The sequence below is a fragment of the Eulemur rufifrons genome, chromosome 20 (assembly GCF_041146395.1).
Source record: "Eulemur rufifrons isolate Redbay chromosome 20, OSU_ERuf_1, whole genome shotgun sequence".
NCBI lineage: Eukaryota > Metazoa > Chordata > Mammalia > Primates > Lemuridae > Eulemur > Eulemur rufifrons.
Genome location: NC_091002.1, coordinates 5,483,541 through 5,504,414, shown reverse-complemented (window position 1 = coordinate 5,504,414; position 20,874 = coordinate 5,483,541). Strand labels below are relative to the sequence as shown.

The 20,874-nt window shown below is 56.3% G+C and overlaps 2 protein-coding genes across 10 annotated transcripts in view; one reads left to right on the top strand and one right to left on the bottom strand.

Moving 5' to 3' along the window:
- Window positions 1-19,928, top strand: part of CTBP1 (C-terminal binding protein 1) — a 32,997-nt gene extending 13,069 nt beyond the window's left edge. For 5 of the 9 annotated variants that reach the window (XM_069496444.1, XM_069496446.1, XM_069496449.1 and 2 more), the window contains 7 exons: window positions 4,763-4,907; window positions 6,823-7,029; window positions 15,179-15,393; window positions 16,932-17,062; window positions 17,799-17,926; window positions 18,406-18,523; window positions 18,960-19,928. In XM_069496444.1, the coding sequence (XP_069352545.1) occupies window positions 4,763-4,907; window positions 6,823-7,029; window positions 15,179-15,393; window positions 16,932-17,062; window positions 17,799-17,926; window positions 18,406-18,523; window positions 18,960-19,146 (1,131 nt within the window). In that variant the 3' untranslated portion in view covers window positions 19,147-19,928. The remainder of the gene's footprint in view (window positions 1-4,762; window positions 4,908-6,822; window positions 7,030-15,178; window positions 15,394-16,931; window positions 17,063-17,798; window positions 17,927-18,405; window positions 18,524-18,959) is intronic. The other 4 variants (XM_069496445.1, XM_069496450.1, XM_069496451.1 and 1 more) reach the window with 1 other exon arrangement.
- The window catches only part of MAEA (macrophage erythroblast attacher, E3 ubiquitin ligase), a 400,167-nt gene that overhangs the window by 92,160 nt on the left and 287,133 nt on the right, over window positions 1-20,874 (bottom strand). The gene's annotated exons all lie outside the window — the stretch shown is intronic.

Below are 20,874 nucleotides of genomic sequence, written 5' to 3'. Positions count from 1 at the left end.
TCGGACTGCCAGGCCGCTGGGAAGGAAGGCCTGGGGACCAGAAACGGAGCTTCCGCCTCTGGGCCGGTGCAGGTGGGGCTGCAGGGCCTTTCTGGGAAGCGGCTGCTTCTAAGGAGGCGAATGGACCTGGGCGAAGCTGGAAGCATCTGCAGGCCAGGGGGCGAGGTGGGACGGCTGCCGGAAGGTCCCTGCTGTGTAGCGGTGCTGCGGATACAGGCAATGGAATGGTACGAATCCAGGAAAAACACGAAACTGGTGGTGTAGGAGTGGTGGGGTGGAAGACGGACCCGGTGGTGGTGGCCGGCATGGAGACGGCTGCCATGGCTCTGGCCCCAGCACCGTGGCATAAGCCAGGAGGACGCAGACCCATCACCGTGTGGGGGCCCTTGCCCAGCAGGCTGTGCTGCGCCCACCCGAGCCTCAAGGCGCGTCCAGACCCCAAGGAGGAGCCGTCAGGCAGTGTCAGTGCCACAGTGGACAGGACAGGACCAGAAACAGCCCACCTGGTGGGGCCGCTGGGATGGCCGTGGGGAGACAGCCACCTCAGGCTGCAGCGCTCTGTCTGGACGGCCGGCCACGCGTTTGGCGAAGTTCTGAAAGTATGAGGAGAGATTTGAAGGAGAATGGGTTTACTGCCTTGAGGTCGTAACAAAACACAAGATGTAATAAGTTACATGGAAAATGTGGCACTCGAAAGGAAAGGTAAGTCTGATTAAATGACAGTTAGAAACAATGATGTAGGAAAATAGCTATATTAAAATAATAAAAACAAGTGAGAGGTGGGGGTTGGGTATTTTCAATTTAAAGGTTAATATCTAAAATATTGAAAGACTCTCGCCAATAAATAGGAAACAGAAAAATCACAACAGAAGACAGGCGAGGGAGGCGGTATTCGGGTACAAACAGTGCTCTCCATTAAGCATGCCGCCTCCCTGGTCCTGCGGGTGCAAAGTCACCCCCAGGTCAGCGCCGGGTAAGGCCTGCGCCAGCCACGGGGCAGCCCGAGCGCATTTCTCGGGACGGGCAGAAGCTGCCACTGCCAGGTGGTTTTTGGATGGTGCATTGACAGTTTCTGTGAAAATCTGAAGCGTGGGGAGTCTCCAGCCCAGCTCCACTGTCATGAAGAAACATCCCGACGGGGGGGACGTGATGTGAGCAGCAGTTTCAGAGAATAAGCCGCACCCGTGCACGTGTCTGGCAAGATAAGGACAGTCAGGAGCGCGCAGCACAGGCAGGGGAGGCGGGTTGTGGAGCTGCACCTGCCACGTGCTTTCCACAGGGCAGCAGGTGTGTGCGCGGGGCCCCGGCCCGGCCTGCCTGGGAACATCTTAACCAGCCAGACTCCAGCGTTGGTTCGGGGTGGGTGGCCAGTGAGTTCACTCAGAAACTGCTGCCGCTGGGACCGTCTAGGGGTTTGTTTCCAGCCAAGTGGCAACTGACCCTCATTGGGCACTCCGCCTTCTCCAGAATGCTGTGAGCATTCTGCGAGGGTGGGACCTCGTTACCCTGTGCTGGAGTTGAGCAGACGCGTCAGGCCACCAGCCTGGCCACACAACTAGTGGAGGGTGGTTTCTGGGAGGTGACTGGTTTGTGACCTAAAAGGACACACCTGGCTGCACCTGTGTTCTACGGACTTACTCCCTGGGAAGTTGACGCAATACCTGGGGCTGGAGCAGCCACTTTATAACTATGAAGGGGAACAGAGGGGACCTGCAAGGGGGATGGACCTGGAGGCTGATGGAGCAGCCGAGGTGTCCTGGCCTGCAGACCTCTGGACAGCACAGCTGCCGTGTGGCAGAGCCCATGCTCCAGTGGCCTTTGTCCTGCAGCTGAGCACAGGCCAGCCTGGTATGTGGCAGGGCTGTGGTATTGGGGTCTCTGAGTAGTGTTCAAATTCCTGCTCTGAGAACATCTTCACCCAGCACTGTTATTAAAACATATTCAGTAGAAACAAGGGTAAGGACATGAAAAAAATCTATCAAGAAATGTACGTGGGCAAATTATTAAAGCTGTGATAATGGATGCCAGCTCGCACTGGGCTTGAGTACCTGGCACTGACCAGAAGTCAACGGACCCTTGGTCAGTGCCGCCGGGAACCTCCAGCTGACTCACTGGTTTCTATTTCTAAGAACTTATCGATAAAGATTTTTTTTTTTTCTTTTTTTTTTTTTTTGAGACAGAGTCTCACTCTGTTGCCCAGGCTAGAGTGAGTGCCGTGGCGTCAGCCTAGCTCACAGCAACCTCAAACTCCTGAGCTCAAGCGATCCTCCTGTCTCAGCCTCCCGAGTAGCTGGGACTACAGGCATGCACCACCATGCCCGGCTAATTTTTTCTATATATATTTTTAGCTGTCCATATAATTTCTTTCTATTTTTAGTAGAGATGGGGTCTCGCTCTTGCTCAGGCTGGTCTCGAACTCCTGAGCTCAAACGATCCGCCCACCTCGGCCTCCCAGAGTGCTAGGATTACAGGCGTGAGCCACCGCGCCCGGCCTCGTTGCAGGCCGGGCGCGGTGGCTCACGCCTGTAATCCTAGCACTCTGGGAGGCCGAGGCGGGTGGATCGCTCGAGGTCAGGAGTTCGAGACCAGCCTGAGCGAGACCCCGTCTCTACTAAAAAATAGAAAGAAATTATATGGACAACTAAAATATATATATACAAAAAAAATTAGCCGGGCATGGTGGCGCATGCCTGTAGTCCCAGCTACTCGGGAGGCTGAGGCAGTAGGATCGCTTAAGCCCAGGAGTTTGAGGTTGCTGTGAGCTAGACTGACGCCACGGCACTCACTCTAGCCCGGGCAACAAAGCGAGACTCTGTCTCCAAAAAAAAAAAGATTTTTATCGCAGAAGCGCCAACATTGGAAGCAACCTGCAGGCCCCAGCAGCAGGGATGTTCACATAGACCCGATCGACCCGCTGTGTTGGGACATAGTGTGGTGCGGTTAAGAATCCAGTTTCTGAAGACTGTTGATGGCCAGTGTTAAATGCTCAGGATGAAAAGCAGGCTGTCACCTGCACACAAGCCTGGGAAGCCTGGGTCTGTCTGTCCACCTATCTGCAGCCGGGACTCCTCCACACACACTCAGTGAGGGGCCCACCGGAGCTCACGGCTGCTACCAAGTCTGTCCCCGACTCCAGGGCTCCCTGACAGCTGTCCATTTCTCCCCACTTCTAGTGTGCAAAGCCCCACCTGCCCATAGTGGGCGCCAGCAGACCATCACCTACAAGTCGCTGGCCCCTCTGCCTGCTGCTAAGGTGCCCAGGGTGTCCCCTCCCCGACATTGTGGTCACCCTGTCTCCAGGCCACACAACCCAGGGTGGCCTGGTCCAGCCTCGCCCCCACTGCCTGGCTGTGCACCAGCTGCCTGCTGCCTGCGCGTGTGCTTACGTGCTCCTGGTCAGTCCCCTGTCCCTCTCGTGGGCTCTTGATTTGGCTCTGATGTTGGTGTCCTCACCCCGTTAGGTCTGGTTGAGCCGTGTGGCCTAAAGTCCTCCCAGGAGGCCAGGGCAGCTGTCAGCCCTGTCTGTGAGCCAGCGTGAGCTACCTGCCCGACTGCGTCCCTGCAGAGGATGCCCTGCCTCCCAGAGCGGAGAGTTGCAGCTCTTCCAGTGCAGGGGTGGACTCTGGCAGTGCCCAGCCTCCCCTTCCTTATGGAGAATGTCCTGGCTGGCCGGTGGCCACAGACCCAGGCTCCCTGCTTTGTTGCCTAGACCCTGCATGCCCTGGTCCGTGTGGCCCCTGACAGCCAGGAGGAGGGAAGGGCGGCCCTGCCAGCCTCAAAGGGATGGATTGTGTCCAGCTAAGCGAGAGGGGACAGGCGGGCAGTCAGCGCCTCCATGGGCTCCAGGCCCCAGGATTCCCCTATGTGCATGTGGGCACAGCCTGGACTCGGGGCCCATCCCTGCAGAGTGCCCCCTCCGGAGCCTGTGTGCGTGGGGCACAGCTGTGCACCACCCTCCCTGGGGCTCTTCCTCTACCTGTGAGACCACTTGAGGTCTGGTGGGTAGCCTGTGCCCCTTTCCTCACTCCCCACTGGGACATGGGCGCCCCGGGAGCCGCTGGTGGGGCAGAGGCAGCTGTGACCACATGGCAACCAGCCTGGGATGGGGCGGGGAGGCCGGCGCAGCCCTGGTGCAGTCTCCTACAGAAACTGGAAACAAGAACCGCAATGGTCTCGAGAACTAGGCTGTGCGCACTGGCTGTGCTGTGTGTGCCTGTGCCCCGTGCTCTGGGACGTCTAGTGTCACGGGACCTCGGCCCTTGCACCTGAGCCCTGGGACCTCCGGTGTCACCAGGCCTCGGGCCTCGCGTCTCATCTGGGCCAGTGTTTCTAAGAGGACCGCTGGGGGTCTTGGGGCCACGTTTGTACTTATGTGGTTTTGTCCTCCTAGCTGGGGTGTCCTGGTGGCTGGGTTGCTCCTGTGTCCTCATCTTTTGGGGGTGAGGCTGAGCACATGTGAGTGGGGTGCGCCCAGCTGCCAAAGCTGAAGGAGACGGGCTTGGGCCTGGCAGGTGCTGAGCAGTGAGGGCCAGCAAGCGCACGCCGTGCTGGAGGCTGCATGGAAGCTGCCAGAACCTCAGGGGCGGCCCTGGGGGAGGCATCCACACGGCCCACCCCTAGGGTCTGGGCTGGTTCTTGGGGTGCTATAGCCTGAGGGCAACAGGCTAGTTTCCCAGTGTGGGCGCAGCCCAGCCTGAGCCAGCGCGGCGTGGGGGCTGCGGACTGGCCCTGCGCTCAGCGCTGTGTTTTCTCCCTGCTCCAGGTCCTGAATGAGGCTGTGGGGGCCCTGATGTACCACACCATCACGCTGACCAGAGAGGACCTGGAGAAGTTCAAAGCCCTTCGAATAATTGTCCGGATTGGCAGTGGTTTTGACAACATCGACATCAAGTCGGCTGGGGACTTAGGTAGGGTGGTTCCGGGGCTTTCTCTGCCTGCAGTGTCTGTGCTGTGTCTCCACAGTGGGACCCTGTCATGTTTGGCTTCATCTGTGAGGTTCTGCTTTACGACAAGAATCCCGTTGCAGGCTTCCTGATTGGCTGAAGGTAGTTTGCAGTTCCCATCTGGGGCAGGGGTGAGGTGGCGGCGGCTTTTCTCAGAAAGCCGCGCCCTGGGACACTAGTCCCGTGTCTTTTGGGCAGCACTCGATCCATCTGGCCCCTTGCTTGGCCCCAGGGTGAGGGGCAGGGCTACCAGCACATCCCTGTTCGGGGTTCATGGGTCTCTGTTCTCAAGACAGTGGGGAAGGCAGCGTGTGGTACCCTGAGACACGCACACGTGCACACACACCGTCCCCGTGCGTGCACACTGAATCGAACAGCGAAGCAGTGCTTAGCCGTCCCACGTTGAGTACGGCCTGCTGTTTGCTGTGACACCCTGTTCTGCTCAGCCTCCTTTCTGTTCCCTTTAGCTGGTAACAGGCTGCTGGGGTGGGGCCGTGCTCTTCGAGGGCCCACGGTTGGCACACGCGTCCCTAGTGTCTGGCTTTGCTCTCTTTCACTAGGATGCAGCTTAAGGTGTTGCAAGGTCAGACCATCTCGTTTCTGTGGGAAGCGCAGGTGGTGCTGGAAGTCACACCTTCGTTCTGGGGATTCTTTTGCACCTGCACCAGCTGCCTGCCCATGCTGGGTGGCACCGCTGAAGCCTCGTGCTGGCCCTGTCCCCACCGTGATCTGCAGGCAGCATCCCAGAAAGGCCGCGGTGTTGGGTGGCAGACCCGGTGCCTTCTGCACGGGGGTCCCCCACTATGTGCCACTTCTGTATCCGTGTGGCTCCACAGGCCAGGACCCTGTCCTGAGCCAGGACAGCCTGGTGCCTCGTCCCTTCAAGGCTTGGCCAGCAGGGGTCTGAAGTCCCAGGACCAGGTCCACCCCAGGTGGCAGTTTTGATCCCAGATTCCATGGGCTGCACGGCTGGGTCCTCTTTCAGACCCCCTCATTTCTGTTTTACGGCAGAGTGAGTTGCTCCTGGCACGCCGTGCGGAATCCTGTCCTGGATCCTCTGCAGCCCCATATGTGCCACCCCCATGGCAGGCCCCACCCTGGCACATGGGATGGTTCACAGGACAATACTGCCCGTCCTGGCCTCCTGGCACCTCATCACCAGGAGGGGGCCCTGGGGCAGGGCAAGTGAGGACGAGGGCAGAGAGGTGCCGGGGCCCAGGGGAGAGGTGGGGTTGAAAGGGGAAGGGTCGGCCCTGGATAGGGAGGGGTCCACACGGACACGCTGGGCACGCTGGGCCCGGCTGTCGGAAGAAGCAGCACCATGGCTGGGATGGAGCAGGAGCAAGACGGCTTCACCTTCACCTCCAGGTGCCTGGAGCTTCTGCTCAGGGCACAGCAGTGGCCCCACCTGGCCTGGGCATCCTGGGAAGGCAGACAGTGACTCTTCAAGAGGGTGGGGCACCAGGAGGTCCAGGCGGGAAGAATTGGGGGGCATGTCAGCTTCTGCTTGGCCACCTGCCGTTCCCCAGCTCCCAAAGCCGTGTTTGGCGGGGTGGTCAGGGCAGCCTCCCTGCCTGTCCCCCAGCCCCGTCTGCACACTGGGTGGTCACCGTGTGTGCGCTGTGAAGTCTACTGGGAGTGGACGTGGGCCCAACCCTGATGCATACAGGGCTGGGTCAGTCACTCTGCTTTGCCACCAAGTCTGAGTGACACGTTTGTTTCATGGTCTCCCGGGGTGGCTATGGGGATGTGTCCTTTGGCTTCTCACTGGTGGAGGATCACACAGAAGACCAGCTCCAGCACGGGCGGCCCTGGGTGCTCATCCCGGAGGTCGGGGGCCCAGCGTGTGGTGACCGCCGTGCGTGTCCTGTGCCCACAGGCATCGCCGTCTGCAACGTGCCGGCAGCATCTGTGGAGGAGACGGCCGACTCGACCATGTGCCACATCCTGAACCTGTACCGGAGGACCACCTGGCTGCACCAGGCGCTGCGGGAAGGCACTCGGGTCCAGAGCGTCGAGCAGATCCGTGAAGTGGCTTCCGGAGCTGCCAGGATCCGTGGGGAGACCTTGGGCATCATTGGACTAGGTGCGTTAGGCAGCCCCGGCTCAGCACACGTGGCTCAGCCTGGCGCCCGCTGTCGCTGCCCCTCGGCTCATGCTGAAGATGAGGCCCGGGTGGGTTGTGGCTGCAGGAGTTGCCCCCAAGTCCCCAGAACAGGACTGAGGATGGACAGCGGGGTGGGGGCCAGGGGAATACCAGGCATGCTCCTTACACACGCATGTCACACACAGCTCAATGCATGAATGTCACACACGGGCACATGTGGATGTCACAAATGGACACTGCACAGATGTCTCAACACAGGTGTCACATGGGTATCACTCATGGACATCACTCGCAGATGTCTCAACTAACGTGAGTGTCACATGGCCTGCAGACGTGGACGTCACTCTCGGGCGCAGACACCAAATATGTACGGCCCTGCGCGAGCTCACCCTGGCAGCCCTGGAGCCTCCTCCCACCGTCCCCTGCTGGGCTCTCCCTGGCAGCCGCGCCACTCGCCCCTGAGCCCTGTCCCCGGGTGGGGTTCGGTTCACTTCTCCTCCTCTCGCTCGCTCACTCCTTCGTTCATTCACTCACCCGCCTGCTTGCCGTGTAGGCCCCTGTCGCGGGCCAGGCGCTGTTCTGGGTGCTCACGTGCAGGCCCCCACACGGGAGTAGATAAGCCAGCTGTGTGTGCGTCCCGGGAGCAGATGTGTCGGGAGAATGGAAACGGGAGGGGCCCGAGAGAGGTCCCCAGCGAGGGGCTCAGGAAGAGCATCTTGAGGGGCCAGTGGGGAGGTGACTGAGGGTCCATGAAGTGGGCATGGGCCCCTTTTCCAAAGACCACTGGGCACTATCTGAGACCAGCAGGTGCCGCCTGCCTCCCAGAGCACTGCTCCCCGAGGGCCGCCTGCCCGTGTGCCAGAGCGCCGGGCGGGCCCACAGCCACTTGCTGTGCCCGGGGCTTGCCCTTGCCGGCCCCTGCGCATCTCCGTGCCCCCTGCGCGTGTCCAGGCAGCCCACCCACCAACCTCCTGCCCCTCCTGCCACCAGCATTCGGGGAACCGGGAGGGTGTCAGGTTGTCTTGGTGCTGAGGACGCCTACATCAGTGGAGGGTGTGCATGGGACCCGGTTTGTCTCTCACTGGATGTGCCTTTTACTGTCCTGCTGATGTCACTACACAGACCCAGGGGCCGGCCAGAGCCCCGGGTGTGCCCATCCCCCAAACCTCCACCAGTCTGAGGACTGGATGGCTCCCGCCTCAGGGTTGCAGCCACCGGCCCCCAGCACGTGTGGTTTGTGGGAGGACAGGGTGGGGGCCGCCTGTGTTCTTGGGGTTGCCATGGGCTGTTGGCTGGAGAGGCCTGGGGACCCGGCTCCCTGGGCTCTTGGCCACCGGCAGGCTGGCCCAGCCTTTCTCCTGTGGGGGTTTCAGCCTCTACTCTTGTTAACTTCCTGTCAAGTCAGAGCCAGCCCGCGGGGGTGTGGTGAGGTGGGGGCCCTCGTGTGCCACATGCCTGCGGGGTGCTGCTGCCCCTGGTCTCCTCTCCAGGCTGCTGCTCCTCAGCTCCTGGCCCTTGGGGTGATCCTCTCTGCTCTGCCGTGACCTTACGGTGGCCCCCCTGTAGCCAGGTCTGAGCTCCCTCTGGCATCTGGGGTACCAAAGAGAACGAGCAGGTCCCGCCGTCCAAGGCTGCAGGGTTGGCCCCTGCCTGGCCACCTGCCGGGTACCCCTGACTGTAGAGCACCTGTGGGGACGCCTCCAGCCCTCTGGGCCTGTCCCTGAAGCCCCTGTCCACACCCTCCCTAGCAGAGGCCCTGTGTGGCCATCCTCCCTGGGTACTAGCCCCTCACGCCCCCTCCGAGGCCCCGCCCCCAGCTCTCCTGTTCCTTCCCTTTGCACAGCCTGTATTTAGGTTGTTCTTAGTATGGAATATGTATGATTAATTTTGCAATTGTCATCATGTGGTGGTTGCCTGTGAGTACAAGTAGTGAACAGTTTGCGTGGCTGGCTGTACTGGCGTTACCCCGGCACAGTCACGTGAACCAGCTGTTTCCTCTGTTCTGTGTGGGTTTACTAGTGCCCATGGTTGACATCTTATTCTTGGTTTTTTCTCCCTCCCTCCTTCCCTTCTTTCTGCAAGACACCCTATCTTAAGTGCACGCTGGAAAACATCTTAACATGTTTACACCCAAGGAACTACCACTAGGATTGACATGGCACATTCCTGCTACCCGAGACAGTGTCCTTGTGCCCTTCTCTATTCAAAGCACTGCCTCTGGCCTGTGATAGCTGGCATCCTGGTTTCCAGCGCCGTAGGTTAGTTTTATCAGTTCTGCTGAAATGAAATTGTAGAGTATGTAACCTTTCAAGTCTTTCTTCTGTCTTTTTGATGAATAGGGTTTCATTGTGTGAATATACCACAGTTCATTTATCCAGCCTTTTGTGGATGGACTTTTTATTTTAAAGTTTTGACTATTACAAATAAAGCTACCATGAGCACATTTGTACAAGCCTGTTGTGCACATAATACTCATTTCTCTTGGATTTATACCCAGGAGTGGAATTGCTGAGTCACAGAGCAGAGCTTTGTTTAACTTGGAAGAAATTGCTAAGCCATTCTTCAGACAGTTGTATGGCTTTGCATTCTCACCGGCAACACGGGAGTGTTCCTGTAGTTCCATGTCCTTGTCAACACTTGATATTGTCAGTCTTCACAATCTTAGCCATTCCAGCAGATATTTAATGATATCTCATTTTTATTTAGGTCATTATGAAATATCCAATTTCGAATCAAAAGTTTATTAAATCTTAAATAAGAAGCAGTACAATTAATCAAAATATGCACCTAAACTGTTGACACAGTTTTGCCATCTTAACGGTAGCTTGTTTATGCCAGTAGCGAAGAGAGCAAGTGGCGATGAAATCATGAAAGGCATTATCCACAGCCTGGTGAGAATTGAATATTTTTCCTTGCAAGAAGAGTAGTGGTCCAAAGCCTGGAAGTGGTAGTTAGTGCAAGGTCTGGTGAATACAGTGGATGACAGAGAGTTTCCAAGTCCAGCTGCTGTAGCTTGAGCAGCATTGTGTGTGACATGTGGGCGAGCATTGGCTTGCAAGAGGACTGGCCTGTCTCTATTGACCAATCTCAGCTGCTTAACCGCAAGGATCCTCATCATTTCATGCAATTGGTTGCAGTAGACATCTGCTGTAATCGATTGACCGGGTTTCATGAAGCTGTAGTGGATAATACCAGTGCTGGACCAAACAGACACCATTAGCTTTTTTGGATGAATATTCAGTTTTAGACTGTGTTTTGGCACTTCATCTTTACCCAACCATTGTGCCAAATGCTTGGAATTGTCAACAAGAATCCATTTTTCATCACATATAACAATAGGGTGTAGAAATGGTTCACCCTTATGTCATGACAGCAAAGAAAGGCAAACTTCGAGACAATTTCTCTTCTGATGCTCATTTCATTCATGCAGAACCCATCTACCCAGCTTCCTTACCCTGCCCATTTGTTTCCAATGGTCTAATATTGTTGTAATAGTAACGTCAAACCTTGCTGCTAATTCACGTATAGGTTGAGATGGATTCGCCTCCACTACAGCTTTCAGCTCATCATTATCCACCTTGGTCTCAGGTCACCCACGTGGCTCATTTTCAAGATTAAAATCACCGGAATGGAGCTTCTCAAACCATCAACGTACTGTGCGTTCATTAGCCACATCCTTCCCAAACACTTCGTTGATATTTTGAGCTGTCTGAGCTGCATTGGTTCCACGATGGAACTCATATTTGAAAATAACACAAATTTTTGACTTAGCCATGGTTTCATAAAAATAGCTCTAAAAAAAATTTGAAAGATAATCACAAGCCAAAACGTGCATTTGAAAGACTGAGGATGTACCTTCACAATAAAAATAAAACAAGAAATGTCAAAGCGAAATGTCAGAGATATCAGCTGTCAAACTTAGTGCTTAAGGAAATTGGACATTTCATACTTAACCTAATATTTTAATTTGTAGTTTCCTGATAACTAAGGGAAATGAAACACCTTTTCATGCACTTCTCGGGCATTTGGAGCTCCTTTGTTGTGAAGTGAAGTGTACCCTTCAGGTGTTTTTCTTGTATTTGGGTGTCCTTTTAGTGTTGGTTTGTGTGAATTTCTTGTATAGCCGGCATCAAGTTCTTGTCAGACACGTGCGCTGCAGATGTTTTCTCCCAGTCTGTGGCTTGACTTTTCACTTTCTTCACTTTCTATGATGAGAACAAGTTGTCAGTTTTGTTGAAGCCCAGTTTATCACTCATTTTTTTCTGGGTTAATGGCTTTTGTGTCCTAAGGAATCTCTGTCTACCCCAGGGCCATGAAGATATTCTGTTTTCTTCTGGAAGCTTCATAGCTTTAGCTTTTACATATAGGTCTGGGGCGATGTAGAATTACAGTTTGTGCATGGCGTGAGGTTGGAGTCAAGGTTCACTCTTTCCCACCGGGGAGCATGGTGCTCCTGCACCAGGTATTGGAGAGGTCGTCCTCCCTGTCGAGTTGCCTTGGCACTTGGCACCTTTGTTGAAAATCATTGGCCACATATAGGAAAAGGGTCTGTCTGGGCTCTTCTGTTCCAGTGATCTATTTGTCTCCACTCTCACCAACTCCACCCATCTTAACTGTAGTAAGTCTTGAAATCGGGTAGTTTATGTCCTTTCACTTTGTTCTTCAAGATCATGTTGGCTGTTGTGGTCCTATGCATTTCCATTTCCAGTTTAGAATCAGCTTGTCAATTTACATTTTGTTGAGTCCACATATCAGTTTGGGGAATGCTGACCTCTTAACAATATTGAGTCTTCCAGCACACAAACGTGACATCTCTCCATTTATTTTAATTTTTCTTACCACTGTTTGGTAATTACCAGTGTAGAAGGTTTTCACGTAGTTCACTAAATATATTGTTATGTATTTGGTATTTTTAATGCTATTATAAATGATATGTTGTAATTTTGTTTTCCAGGGGTTGGTTATTAGTATTTAAAAATACATTTGATTTTTGTAAACTGACCGCATATCCGACAGTCTTCTAAATTCTAGTTTGTTGATTCGCTTAGATTTTCTGCATACACTGTTTTGTCATCTGCATATAAACACAAGTTTATTTTTTCCTTTGTGATCTCTATGCCTGTTATTTCTTTTATTTCTTTATTTTTGCCTGTTTGCATTAGCTGTGGTTGCCAGTACAATATTGAATAGAAGCAGTGAGTGTGGCATTATTGTCTTATTCCTGGCCTTGGAGAAAAAGTTTCTGATATTTCTCCATTAAGTGTGATATTTGTCATTGGTCTTTTTTGTGGTCTAATTGTCTGTTGTTAATATTGCCAGCTTTCTTTTGATCAGTGTTTGTGTGGCATATCTTTCTTCATCCTTTTACTTTCAACTGTGTCTTTTATTAACAGCATATAGCTGGGTCTTCTTTATTCAATCTGACAATCTTTGCCTTTTAATTAAGAGTGTTTGTTTTATTTTCAATGTAATTACTGATATCTTTGGATTTCAGTCTGCCATCCTGCTCTGTATTTCCTGTTTGTCCTATCCTCTTTTCCCTCGTTTCTTCTTCCCAGCTGCCTTTTATATTAATCAAATTTTTAAGAAATTATTCCATTTTATGTCCTTTATTGCTTTTTAGTCTATACTGTTCAGTAGTATTTTTTGTTTTTACTTTAAAGATTATGATACACATTTTTATTAGTCTTCCCTGAGTTGTCAATGTTAATACATATTCATGAAGAATGGAAGAACCTTAAAATAGTGTGGTGGTTCCTTTTACTCCCTCTTGTTCTTTGTGCTGGAAGTGCCTGTTCCTACTTCCATGCATAGTAGTCTTTTACAGAAGTTTGTCAGTGATGTTTTTTTTTTTTAGTATTTACCTACAGTTTACCATTTCTTGTCATCTTTATCCCTTCCGAATCCTAGCTCCCATCTGGTACCCTTGACCTGTGGCTTAAAGGATCTTTAGAAATGGGGTTTACTAGTGACAAACTCTCAATTTTTGTTTGTCTAAAAATGTATTTTACATTTATTTTTGAAGGGTATTCCCTCTTGGTATAGAATTCTAGGTGGACTTTGTCTTTAAGCACTTTACAGATGTCATTCCATTGTCCTCTGGCTTCTGTTGTTTCTCAGTAGAAGTTGGCCATCATTTTTATTATTTTTACTCTGAATGGGGTATATCTGTTTTCTATGGCTGTTTTTAAGATCAATTCTACATGTTTGGTTTTTAGCAGGTTGACTGTGACATTCCTGGGTTTGCTTTTCTTTGTATTTACTGCTTGAAATTTTCTGAGCTTCTTGGGATCTGTGGGTTGATGTCTTTCATCAGTTTTGAAAATTTTTAGCTATTAACGTCTCACATATTTCTTCTTTCCCATTTTCTTTGTTTCCTTTCCTTCTAGGACTCCATTTACAAGTATTTTAGACTATTTATTATTATTATCTCATAAGTCTCTGACCGTCTGTTCATTTTTCTTCTTTAAACATTTTTTTTTTTTCAATTCTTTTGTCTCTGCTTTAGTTTGAATAATGTCTACTGGCTTTGAGCTCCTGTCTTTGAGCTCACTCATCCTTTTCCTGCTGTTAGGCCCATCCAATGAATGCTTCATTTCAGATGTGATCTTTTAAGAATGGTCACTTCTCTCCTTTGTCAAGCAGCTTGGGCGAGCTGGGTTCAGGTAGGCTGGTGCTGGCCTGTAGCTCTAGGTGGCTTACACTCACCAGCCACTCCAGATGACATCTGGGCTTTCCGTTTAAGCACCATGAGACAGCAGGGTCTCTTCCAGCTTTCTGCCCAGCCCCCAGCTTTCTGGACCATGGGAAAGCTCTTTTTTGTCTCTGTCCCTTTCCCTGCTCTTTTCTTTCCTACTCAGCCCTCGGCTCCCCCTGCATGCTCAGGAGAAACTGTGGGGGAGGTTGGTGTGTAATGGGGCTGGCCCTGTGCCTGGGGAGCTTCTCTGGAGTTCAGGCTCCTGCAGGGTGCTCCCACCTGTGACTGGTCTGTTCCCACACCGGTTTTGTCCCCAGGGATAGAACGGGCTCATCCCTTTCTAGAATTTAGTTAGTTTGGACCAAGTCCTTGGCTCTGCTGACTGGTGTACTAGCCCTGTCCCTAAGCCTGTTCCCTAGGGAGTGGCTGGAAGGGTACTTTTGGCCTTGAGCTGTGTCTTGCCTCCCCAGCCCTCCGTCCCATTGCCTGGCTGCCTGGTCTCTTCAGCACTCAGGCTGCCGCCCTGGGGCATTTGCACTGGCTGTTCCTGCTGTCCTGCTCCCTTCCCGTCACCTTCATGTCTCCCATGACTCTGCCTGCCCAGGGAGGCCTGCTCTGGCCCCCCACCCAGCCTCCTCCCATGTTCCATTCCTTCCGGAGCGGTTCCCTTCTCACGTGATGCAGGACAGATGACGTTCGTAGTCTGTGATGTCCTGTGTCCTTCTCAGCTGTGTCTGGCCTCCTTGAGTCGGACCAGGCATAGCCAAGTGCAGTGGGTGTGTGCCCCTCCCAGCCCTTCCCTGGGAAGGAGCCGGACCCAGCCCCACACCAGGGGCTCCAGCTCTGTGGTGCCTTGGACAGCATGGCAGATGGGGGTGGGCACCAGTGCGGCCATGGCTGGGACCTGAGGGGGCAGGCACACTCACCTGTGACGGGCTTTCTGTGCCACCCCATCTAATGGGATGTGAACCCCGCAGGGCACCCCTTGGTCCAGAGGTTCCCTTCCTGCCAGGACTGAGATGCCAAAGATGTGACAGGGGGACTTGGAAGTAGGCCAGAGGAGGGGCCTGGAGGAGTGAGCCCTGTGGCCTCGGTGCGCGGGGCATGTGCAGGCTGTGTGGACACCACTCGCTGCTCGTGTGGCACGCTGTGGACAGGCTGCAGGGGAGGGGTGGCAGGCAGTGGTGTGAGCCGGGGCCAAGGGGCTTTTGCCTCCCCTCCCCCTCCCCATGGCATGGTCCCACTCGGCAGATGGTGCCCGGCATCTGGGAGCATATGCCTCGGGCGGCATGTGTGTGTACACTGCAGCACTTGGTCACAGCCGCAGGGTCTGGGGTTGCTCCTTGGGGGACAGGCACACTGAGGCACGGGGGCCCCCTCAGACATCCTGGCTGGGGACATGCGTCTCATGCCGTGTCTCGACCCCGCCAGGTCGTGTGGGGCAGGCGGTTGCGCTGCGGGCCAAGGCCTTCGGCTTCAACGTCCTCTTCTACGACCCGTACCTGTCGGACGGTGTTGAGCGCGCCCTGGGGCTGCAGCGCGTGAGCACCCTGCAGGACCTCCTCTTCCACAGTGACTGCGTGACCCTGCACTGCGGCCTAAACGAGCACAACCACCACCTCATCAACGACTTCACCGTGAAGCAGGTGGGCACGGCTGGGACTACACGGGGCTCCCTCCACGGGGCCTTCCCGCCCCACAGGGGCTCACGGGGTCGTAGGTGAGGCCAGAGGACTAGTCGCCCAGGGTCATCCTGCTCTGGCCTGCACTGGGCCAGGTGGTGGGTGACACACAGGCCCCTGCTGGTGCCCTGCCCTCTGTGGCAAAGTGGCCGGGGGGACAGCAGGTCCCTCCCAAACCCAGCTGCACCTGGCGGTGAGGTCCTGCCTTCCCTCAGCGGCACCCCGGGCTCCTCCAGCCCTGCTCCGGAAGCTCTGTCTGCGCAGACGCCATTTTCTGCGTTCCGAGTTCTGCCCGGGGCTCCCCAGATGCTCTTCTGGCTGTGGCAAGGGCAGAACCACGCACTTACCTTTAAATGTCAAATCCCCTTAAAGTTCCGTTGTCCTTGAAAATGGGGACAGATGCAGTGGCCTGAGGGTGTGGGGTTAGCTGATGTGCCCTTCAGTGCTGTGTCACCAGGTTAAGGTTTTAAATCCATAGCCAGAAATGTTTGCTCCAAAAAGTTAGCCTCGGCCTCAGCACGGTGCACTGGAGCACGAGATCTCGGCCCTCGCGTTGCCCTGCAGTGGCTGCGGTCTGGGCGGGAGCTGGAGCCCAGGGCGGCGGCCTCCAGCTCCAGGCCTGTCCAGCGGTCGTGCGCATGCACGTTGTGGTGTATGTGTCTGCAGGTACGTGTGCATCCGTGTGTGTGCACGTGTGTGTCTGTGCACATACATGGTGGGGCCACCTGCCTGCCCTATCTGCCCCAGACCCCCACAGCTATGCGGAGGATGAGGCCGTGCACCCGCCGCCCTTCCTCTGTTCACAGAGCCAGTGGGTTTGGAGCCTCTCAGGGGACAGGGCATGGCACATGGGTGCTGTTCAGAGTTGTGCCGTCCACAAGAATTGGGCATGAGGCTGCAACAGGCGGGAACTCACGAGGAAAAGCCATTCTGACCCAGGCGGCCAGCGCCCAACCACACGGCTGGGTGAACTTGCTTGGGATGCAGTGGGGGTCACGGGAAACCCCTTACCACAAAGTGGGGGGAACCAGCTCTAAGGGCTTTTGTGAAAATAAAAAATGAGCCTGTGTTGGAATGAGGAGGGTTCCTCTGCAGCCCCTTAGAACAAAGGCTCCCCAGCAAGGTTGGCATGTTGACGACCACACCCTTGGGGCTCTGTCTGTCACCCCAGGGAGTTTGGGCTGTACTGTGAGGTCCTGAGCCCCCACCTAGCGGGCCGTGCAGCAGTGCAGGGGCAGCAGGAAGCTGAGCCGCGAGTCGGAGCATCTGCCGCAGCCTGTGCCTCTCCAGGACGGGCTGGGGCTGCGCGGCCTGCCCAGGCCTCCCGTTCTAGAGCCAGGCTGCCCCCTCTCGCTCCCCTGGCCGCCCACTCTCTGCGCGGCGTCCCTGCCTGGCCTCCCTCCTTGCCCCAGGTTCCTCTCTCACGGGTGGGAGGCGGCCCTGGAGTAGGTGAGTAGGTGTCTGTGTTAACTACTCTTGGCGTTGTCATTGTGTCTTCCCAGATGAGACAAGGGGCATTCCTGGTGAACACAGCCAGAGGCGGCCTGGTGGACGAGAAGGCACTGGCCCAGGCCCTGAAGGAGGGGCGGATCCGCGGCGCGGCCCTGGACGTGCACGAGTCGGAGCCCTTCAGGTACCTCTGCTCTTCCTGGCCTGAGTGGTCCCCCAGGGTGGGCTGTGCCCACAGTCCTGCTAGGCTGTGACCTGGAGCTGGGGCCTCTCCCAGGCCTGGCAGTTCCCGGGCTCAGGCCTCTCGCTGGCCGCTGCATCGGGGAAGAGCAGAGCCTCCAGGCGCCCGGCCTGCCTCGGCCATAGTGCTGCGAGGGGCTGGGAGCGTGCGAGACCCCCGCATCCACGAGAGCGGTTTCCACGTGGGAAACCTGCCCTGGCCTCAGGCACCCAAGGGCTCAGGATACAGCCGCGCTGGGCTCCACGTCCAGCCTGTGGCCACTCGGGGCTGACTTTCCTCCTGGGGCCTGGCTGAGGCTCTGGGGTGGGCAGTCATGGGGGCCAGGACGGTTCAAATCAGTGCCACGGGCACTTCCGGAGGCCCCCACAGCTGCAAAGCCCTTCTTGGGGGCCACAGACCGGCCTGGGTTGGTGTTCAGCCCTTGAGGAGGCAGAGTGTGTGTGTGTGTGTGTGTGTGTGTGGAGGGTGCCTGGGAGTCCCCAGCTCCTGGGGGCCACAGACCCTTCTGCCAGACCCCCTCCATGGGATCCCCCCGCCCCCGGGTGGGTACGGTGGTCCTACTGCTGCTCTCAGCCTGCCTGGGCTGATGGGTCTGTGGCGTCCCAGGGCCCAGCCACCTCCGGGCCCACCCCGGCCAGAGTGCCTGGGCCTCTCTCACCATGTTGTGCACTGTCCTTAGCTTTAGCCAGGGCCCCCTGAAGGACGCCCCCAACCTCATCTGCACCCCTCACGCGGCATGGTACAGCGAGCAGGCATCCATTGAGATGCGCGAGGAGGCGGCCCGGGAGATCCGGAGAGCCATCACAGGTGGGTGCCAGGTGGCCCGGTGGGCTGTGGGCGTCCTTCCTGCCACCACTTGGTGCTCTTGGAGGCTCTTTTGGAGGCACCCATCTGCCAGGCAGCTGAGGGGCGCCTCTCGCTCCACCAAGTCCGTTTTAGGCCGGCGCAGGGGATGTGGCCCTCGGGGTGAGAGCCGGGTTGGAGCCGTGTGTCATGTCTTGCACACGAAGACCTAGCGGGCCGAGCCCTGCACGCTGCTGCCTGGATTCCCGGGCTTAGCAGACAGGCCCTCAGCAAGCCGTGCTCCGTGGGGGTTCCCAGGCTGAGGGTGACGGTGCCCTGACAGACAGGACCTTGCTGTGCCTGAGGGAGCGAGCCCGGCCGCTGGGATGGGGAATGCACAGCCAAGGGGCCCCTGCTGCCCCAGTGCCTGTGGAGTCCCTTCGTCCCTTCCTGGGGTCCCTTCGAAGTGGCAGCTGTCTTAACCTCTCTGCTGCATCTCCCAGGCCGGATCCCAGACAGTCTGAAAAACTGCGTCAACAAGGACCACCTGACGGCCGCCACGCACTGGGCCAGCATGGACCCAGGCGTTGTGCACCCCGAGCTCAATGGCGCCGCCTACAGGTGAGTGGAAGGGGCCCGGGGAAGCCTCTGTCGTGGCCCTCGGCCGAGGGGTGCTCTGGCCCTGTGGTGGGACTCGGGCCAGGACCCACTTGGGCCCTGCTGGGCATGGAGGATCAGGGCGGAATGGCGCAGGCCCCTTAACTGGAGGCCCATCAGGACCAGGGCCTCTGGGAAGGAGCATGGGCTGGGGTGGCCGTCAGGGCCTGGTGAATGCAAGACCACCAGGCAGAGACCACCACTGGCCAGGGCCCTGGGTGAGGCCTCACGGCTCCCTGTACCAGGGAGTGGCTCACGCGGGTGGGCAGCGTCAGTGCTGGTGAGTCTCACTGCCCACGGCCAGTTCTCCGCGGGAGCAGCCACCTGCCACTCTGGCCTCCCTGGGTGTCACGCCTCGGTGAGTGGCAAATGGGCATCACATGCAGACCCCCTCTCCCAGCAGGTACCCCCCGGGCGTGGTGGGTGTGGCCCCCACTGGCATCCCGGCCGCCGTAGAAGGCATTGTCCCCAGCGCCATGTCCCTGTCCCACGGCCTGCCCCCTGTGGCCCACCCACCCCACGCCCCTTCTCCTGGCCAAACTGTCAAGCCCGAGGCGGATAGAGACCACGCGAGCGACCAGTTGTAGCCCGGGAAGAGCTCGCCAGGCCCAGCGCCTGGGCGGAGGGCCCTGCACCCCTCGGACCGGAGCGGGCGGAGGCGGCGCCTTCGTGGTGGCTGCAGCTCCAGAGACTGGTCCGGGCCGTGCGGGAGGCGGGGGCGGCGCTGGCCCTCCCGTGTCCACTGTAGTTGTCCCGTCCCGTGGGCTGGCTCACTGTCCTGTGTCCTTTGCGTTCCTCGTTAAGCAAAAGAAGTTAGTAGTTAATTCTATCATGAATGTTCTTGTCTGTGTACAGTTTTTAGAACATTACAAAGGATTTGTTTGCTTAGCTGTCAACAAAAAGAAAACCTGAGGGAGCATTCAGCAAGTGGATTTGAGATTATTTTTTCTTTTTGTATGTTGGAACGTGCCCCGGAATGAGGCAGTTGGCAAACTTCTCAGGACAATGAATCCTTCCCATATTTCTTTTTATGCCACACAGTGCATTGTTTTTTCTACCTGCTTGTCTTATTTTTAGAATAATTTAGAAAAACAAAAGCTGTTTTTCCTAATTTTGGCATGAACCCCTTGTTCCAAATGGAGACGGCATCACAAGGCAGCTCAGAGCGAGGAGCATGTGGGTGACGCACAAGTGTGCTCGCTGCCCGTCGGCGTCTGTCCTGGGGGATGCGGAGCGACGGCAGCGTCCCCACCTGCACCGGTGCCGTCCTGCTGATGTGTTAGGCTAGCAATATTTTGGTTAAAATCATGTTTGTGACCGTAACCATTTGTATGAATTATTTTAAAGAAATAAAAACCCCAGAAAGAGCAGACGTGCCTAGCATCTGTTGTAGTGACTTTGTCTCAGGAGGACACTGGTGGCTCTTAGTCCTGCGGGGCCTGAACTCAGCCTCCGGGAAGCAGGCAGCCCGGGGAGACAGAGGAGAAGGGCAGAGGCAGGCTGGGGGGTCCCTGTGTGTGTCGGGCCTGTCCCTCTGCGTCTGAGGGAGGGCAGAGCGTGCTGGGTGAGGCCATGGGTTGTGAGTGCTGTTTTCTGCTTGGACAATGGCCTGACTGGCCATTGTCCTGTCCCAAAGAGTGTCCCGCCCTTCCCTTTGTACACACCTCCCTCAGGCAGGCCTGCGAGCTGGGAAGGCGCAGGCCGGAGGAGGACAGATGGATGTCAAGTCCTCTGCAGACGGACATGGGAAGCTGCCAAGACCAGCGGTTGGACAACTACAGAAATGTGCAAAAAAGCCAAAAGGGGTCATTCCTTCCCTGAGCTCAAGGTCAACCCGCTTGTGTCCTCATGTCCTCGTTAGAATCCCAGCCTCCTGGTTCTCAGGAGCTTCCTTTGGAAGCCCAGTCAGTGCCCAGCGGCAGAGTCCCCTGCACCTCCCTCGGGGCCACCGCTGAGAGACACATCAGGGGTCTCGTCCCGCTGTTCAGAGCCCGCCCTGGCGCCCGCGGCACTCAGCGTGCAGCCAAGCTCCCCTGCGTCGTCCCCAGCCCACTGGCCGCCCAGTGCAGAGTCTGACGCTGACTCTCCCGCGTGGCCTCCACGTGTGGCTGCACTTGCTCGTCTCTCTCCTTGGACGGACGGTGGGCTGCCTAGGGCAGGGTGGGGCCTCGTCCGCCCCCAGAGGCTGGCCAGCGCCGGTAAGAGTTGCCTGGGCCGCCGCCAAGCCACCATGGCAGTGCCCGGGGGGTCACGTCTCAGGTTCTCCAGTGGCTTCACCAAGTTTCCTCTTCCGCCTTCATTCCGCTTTTCCGCGC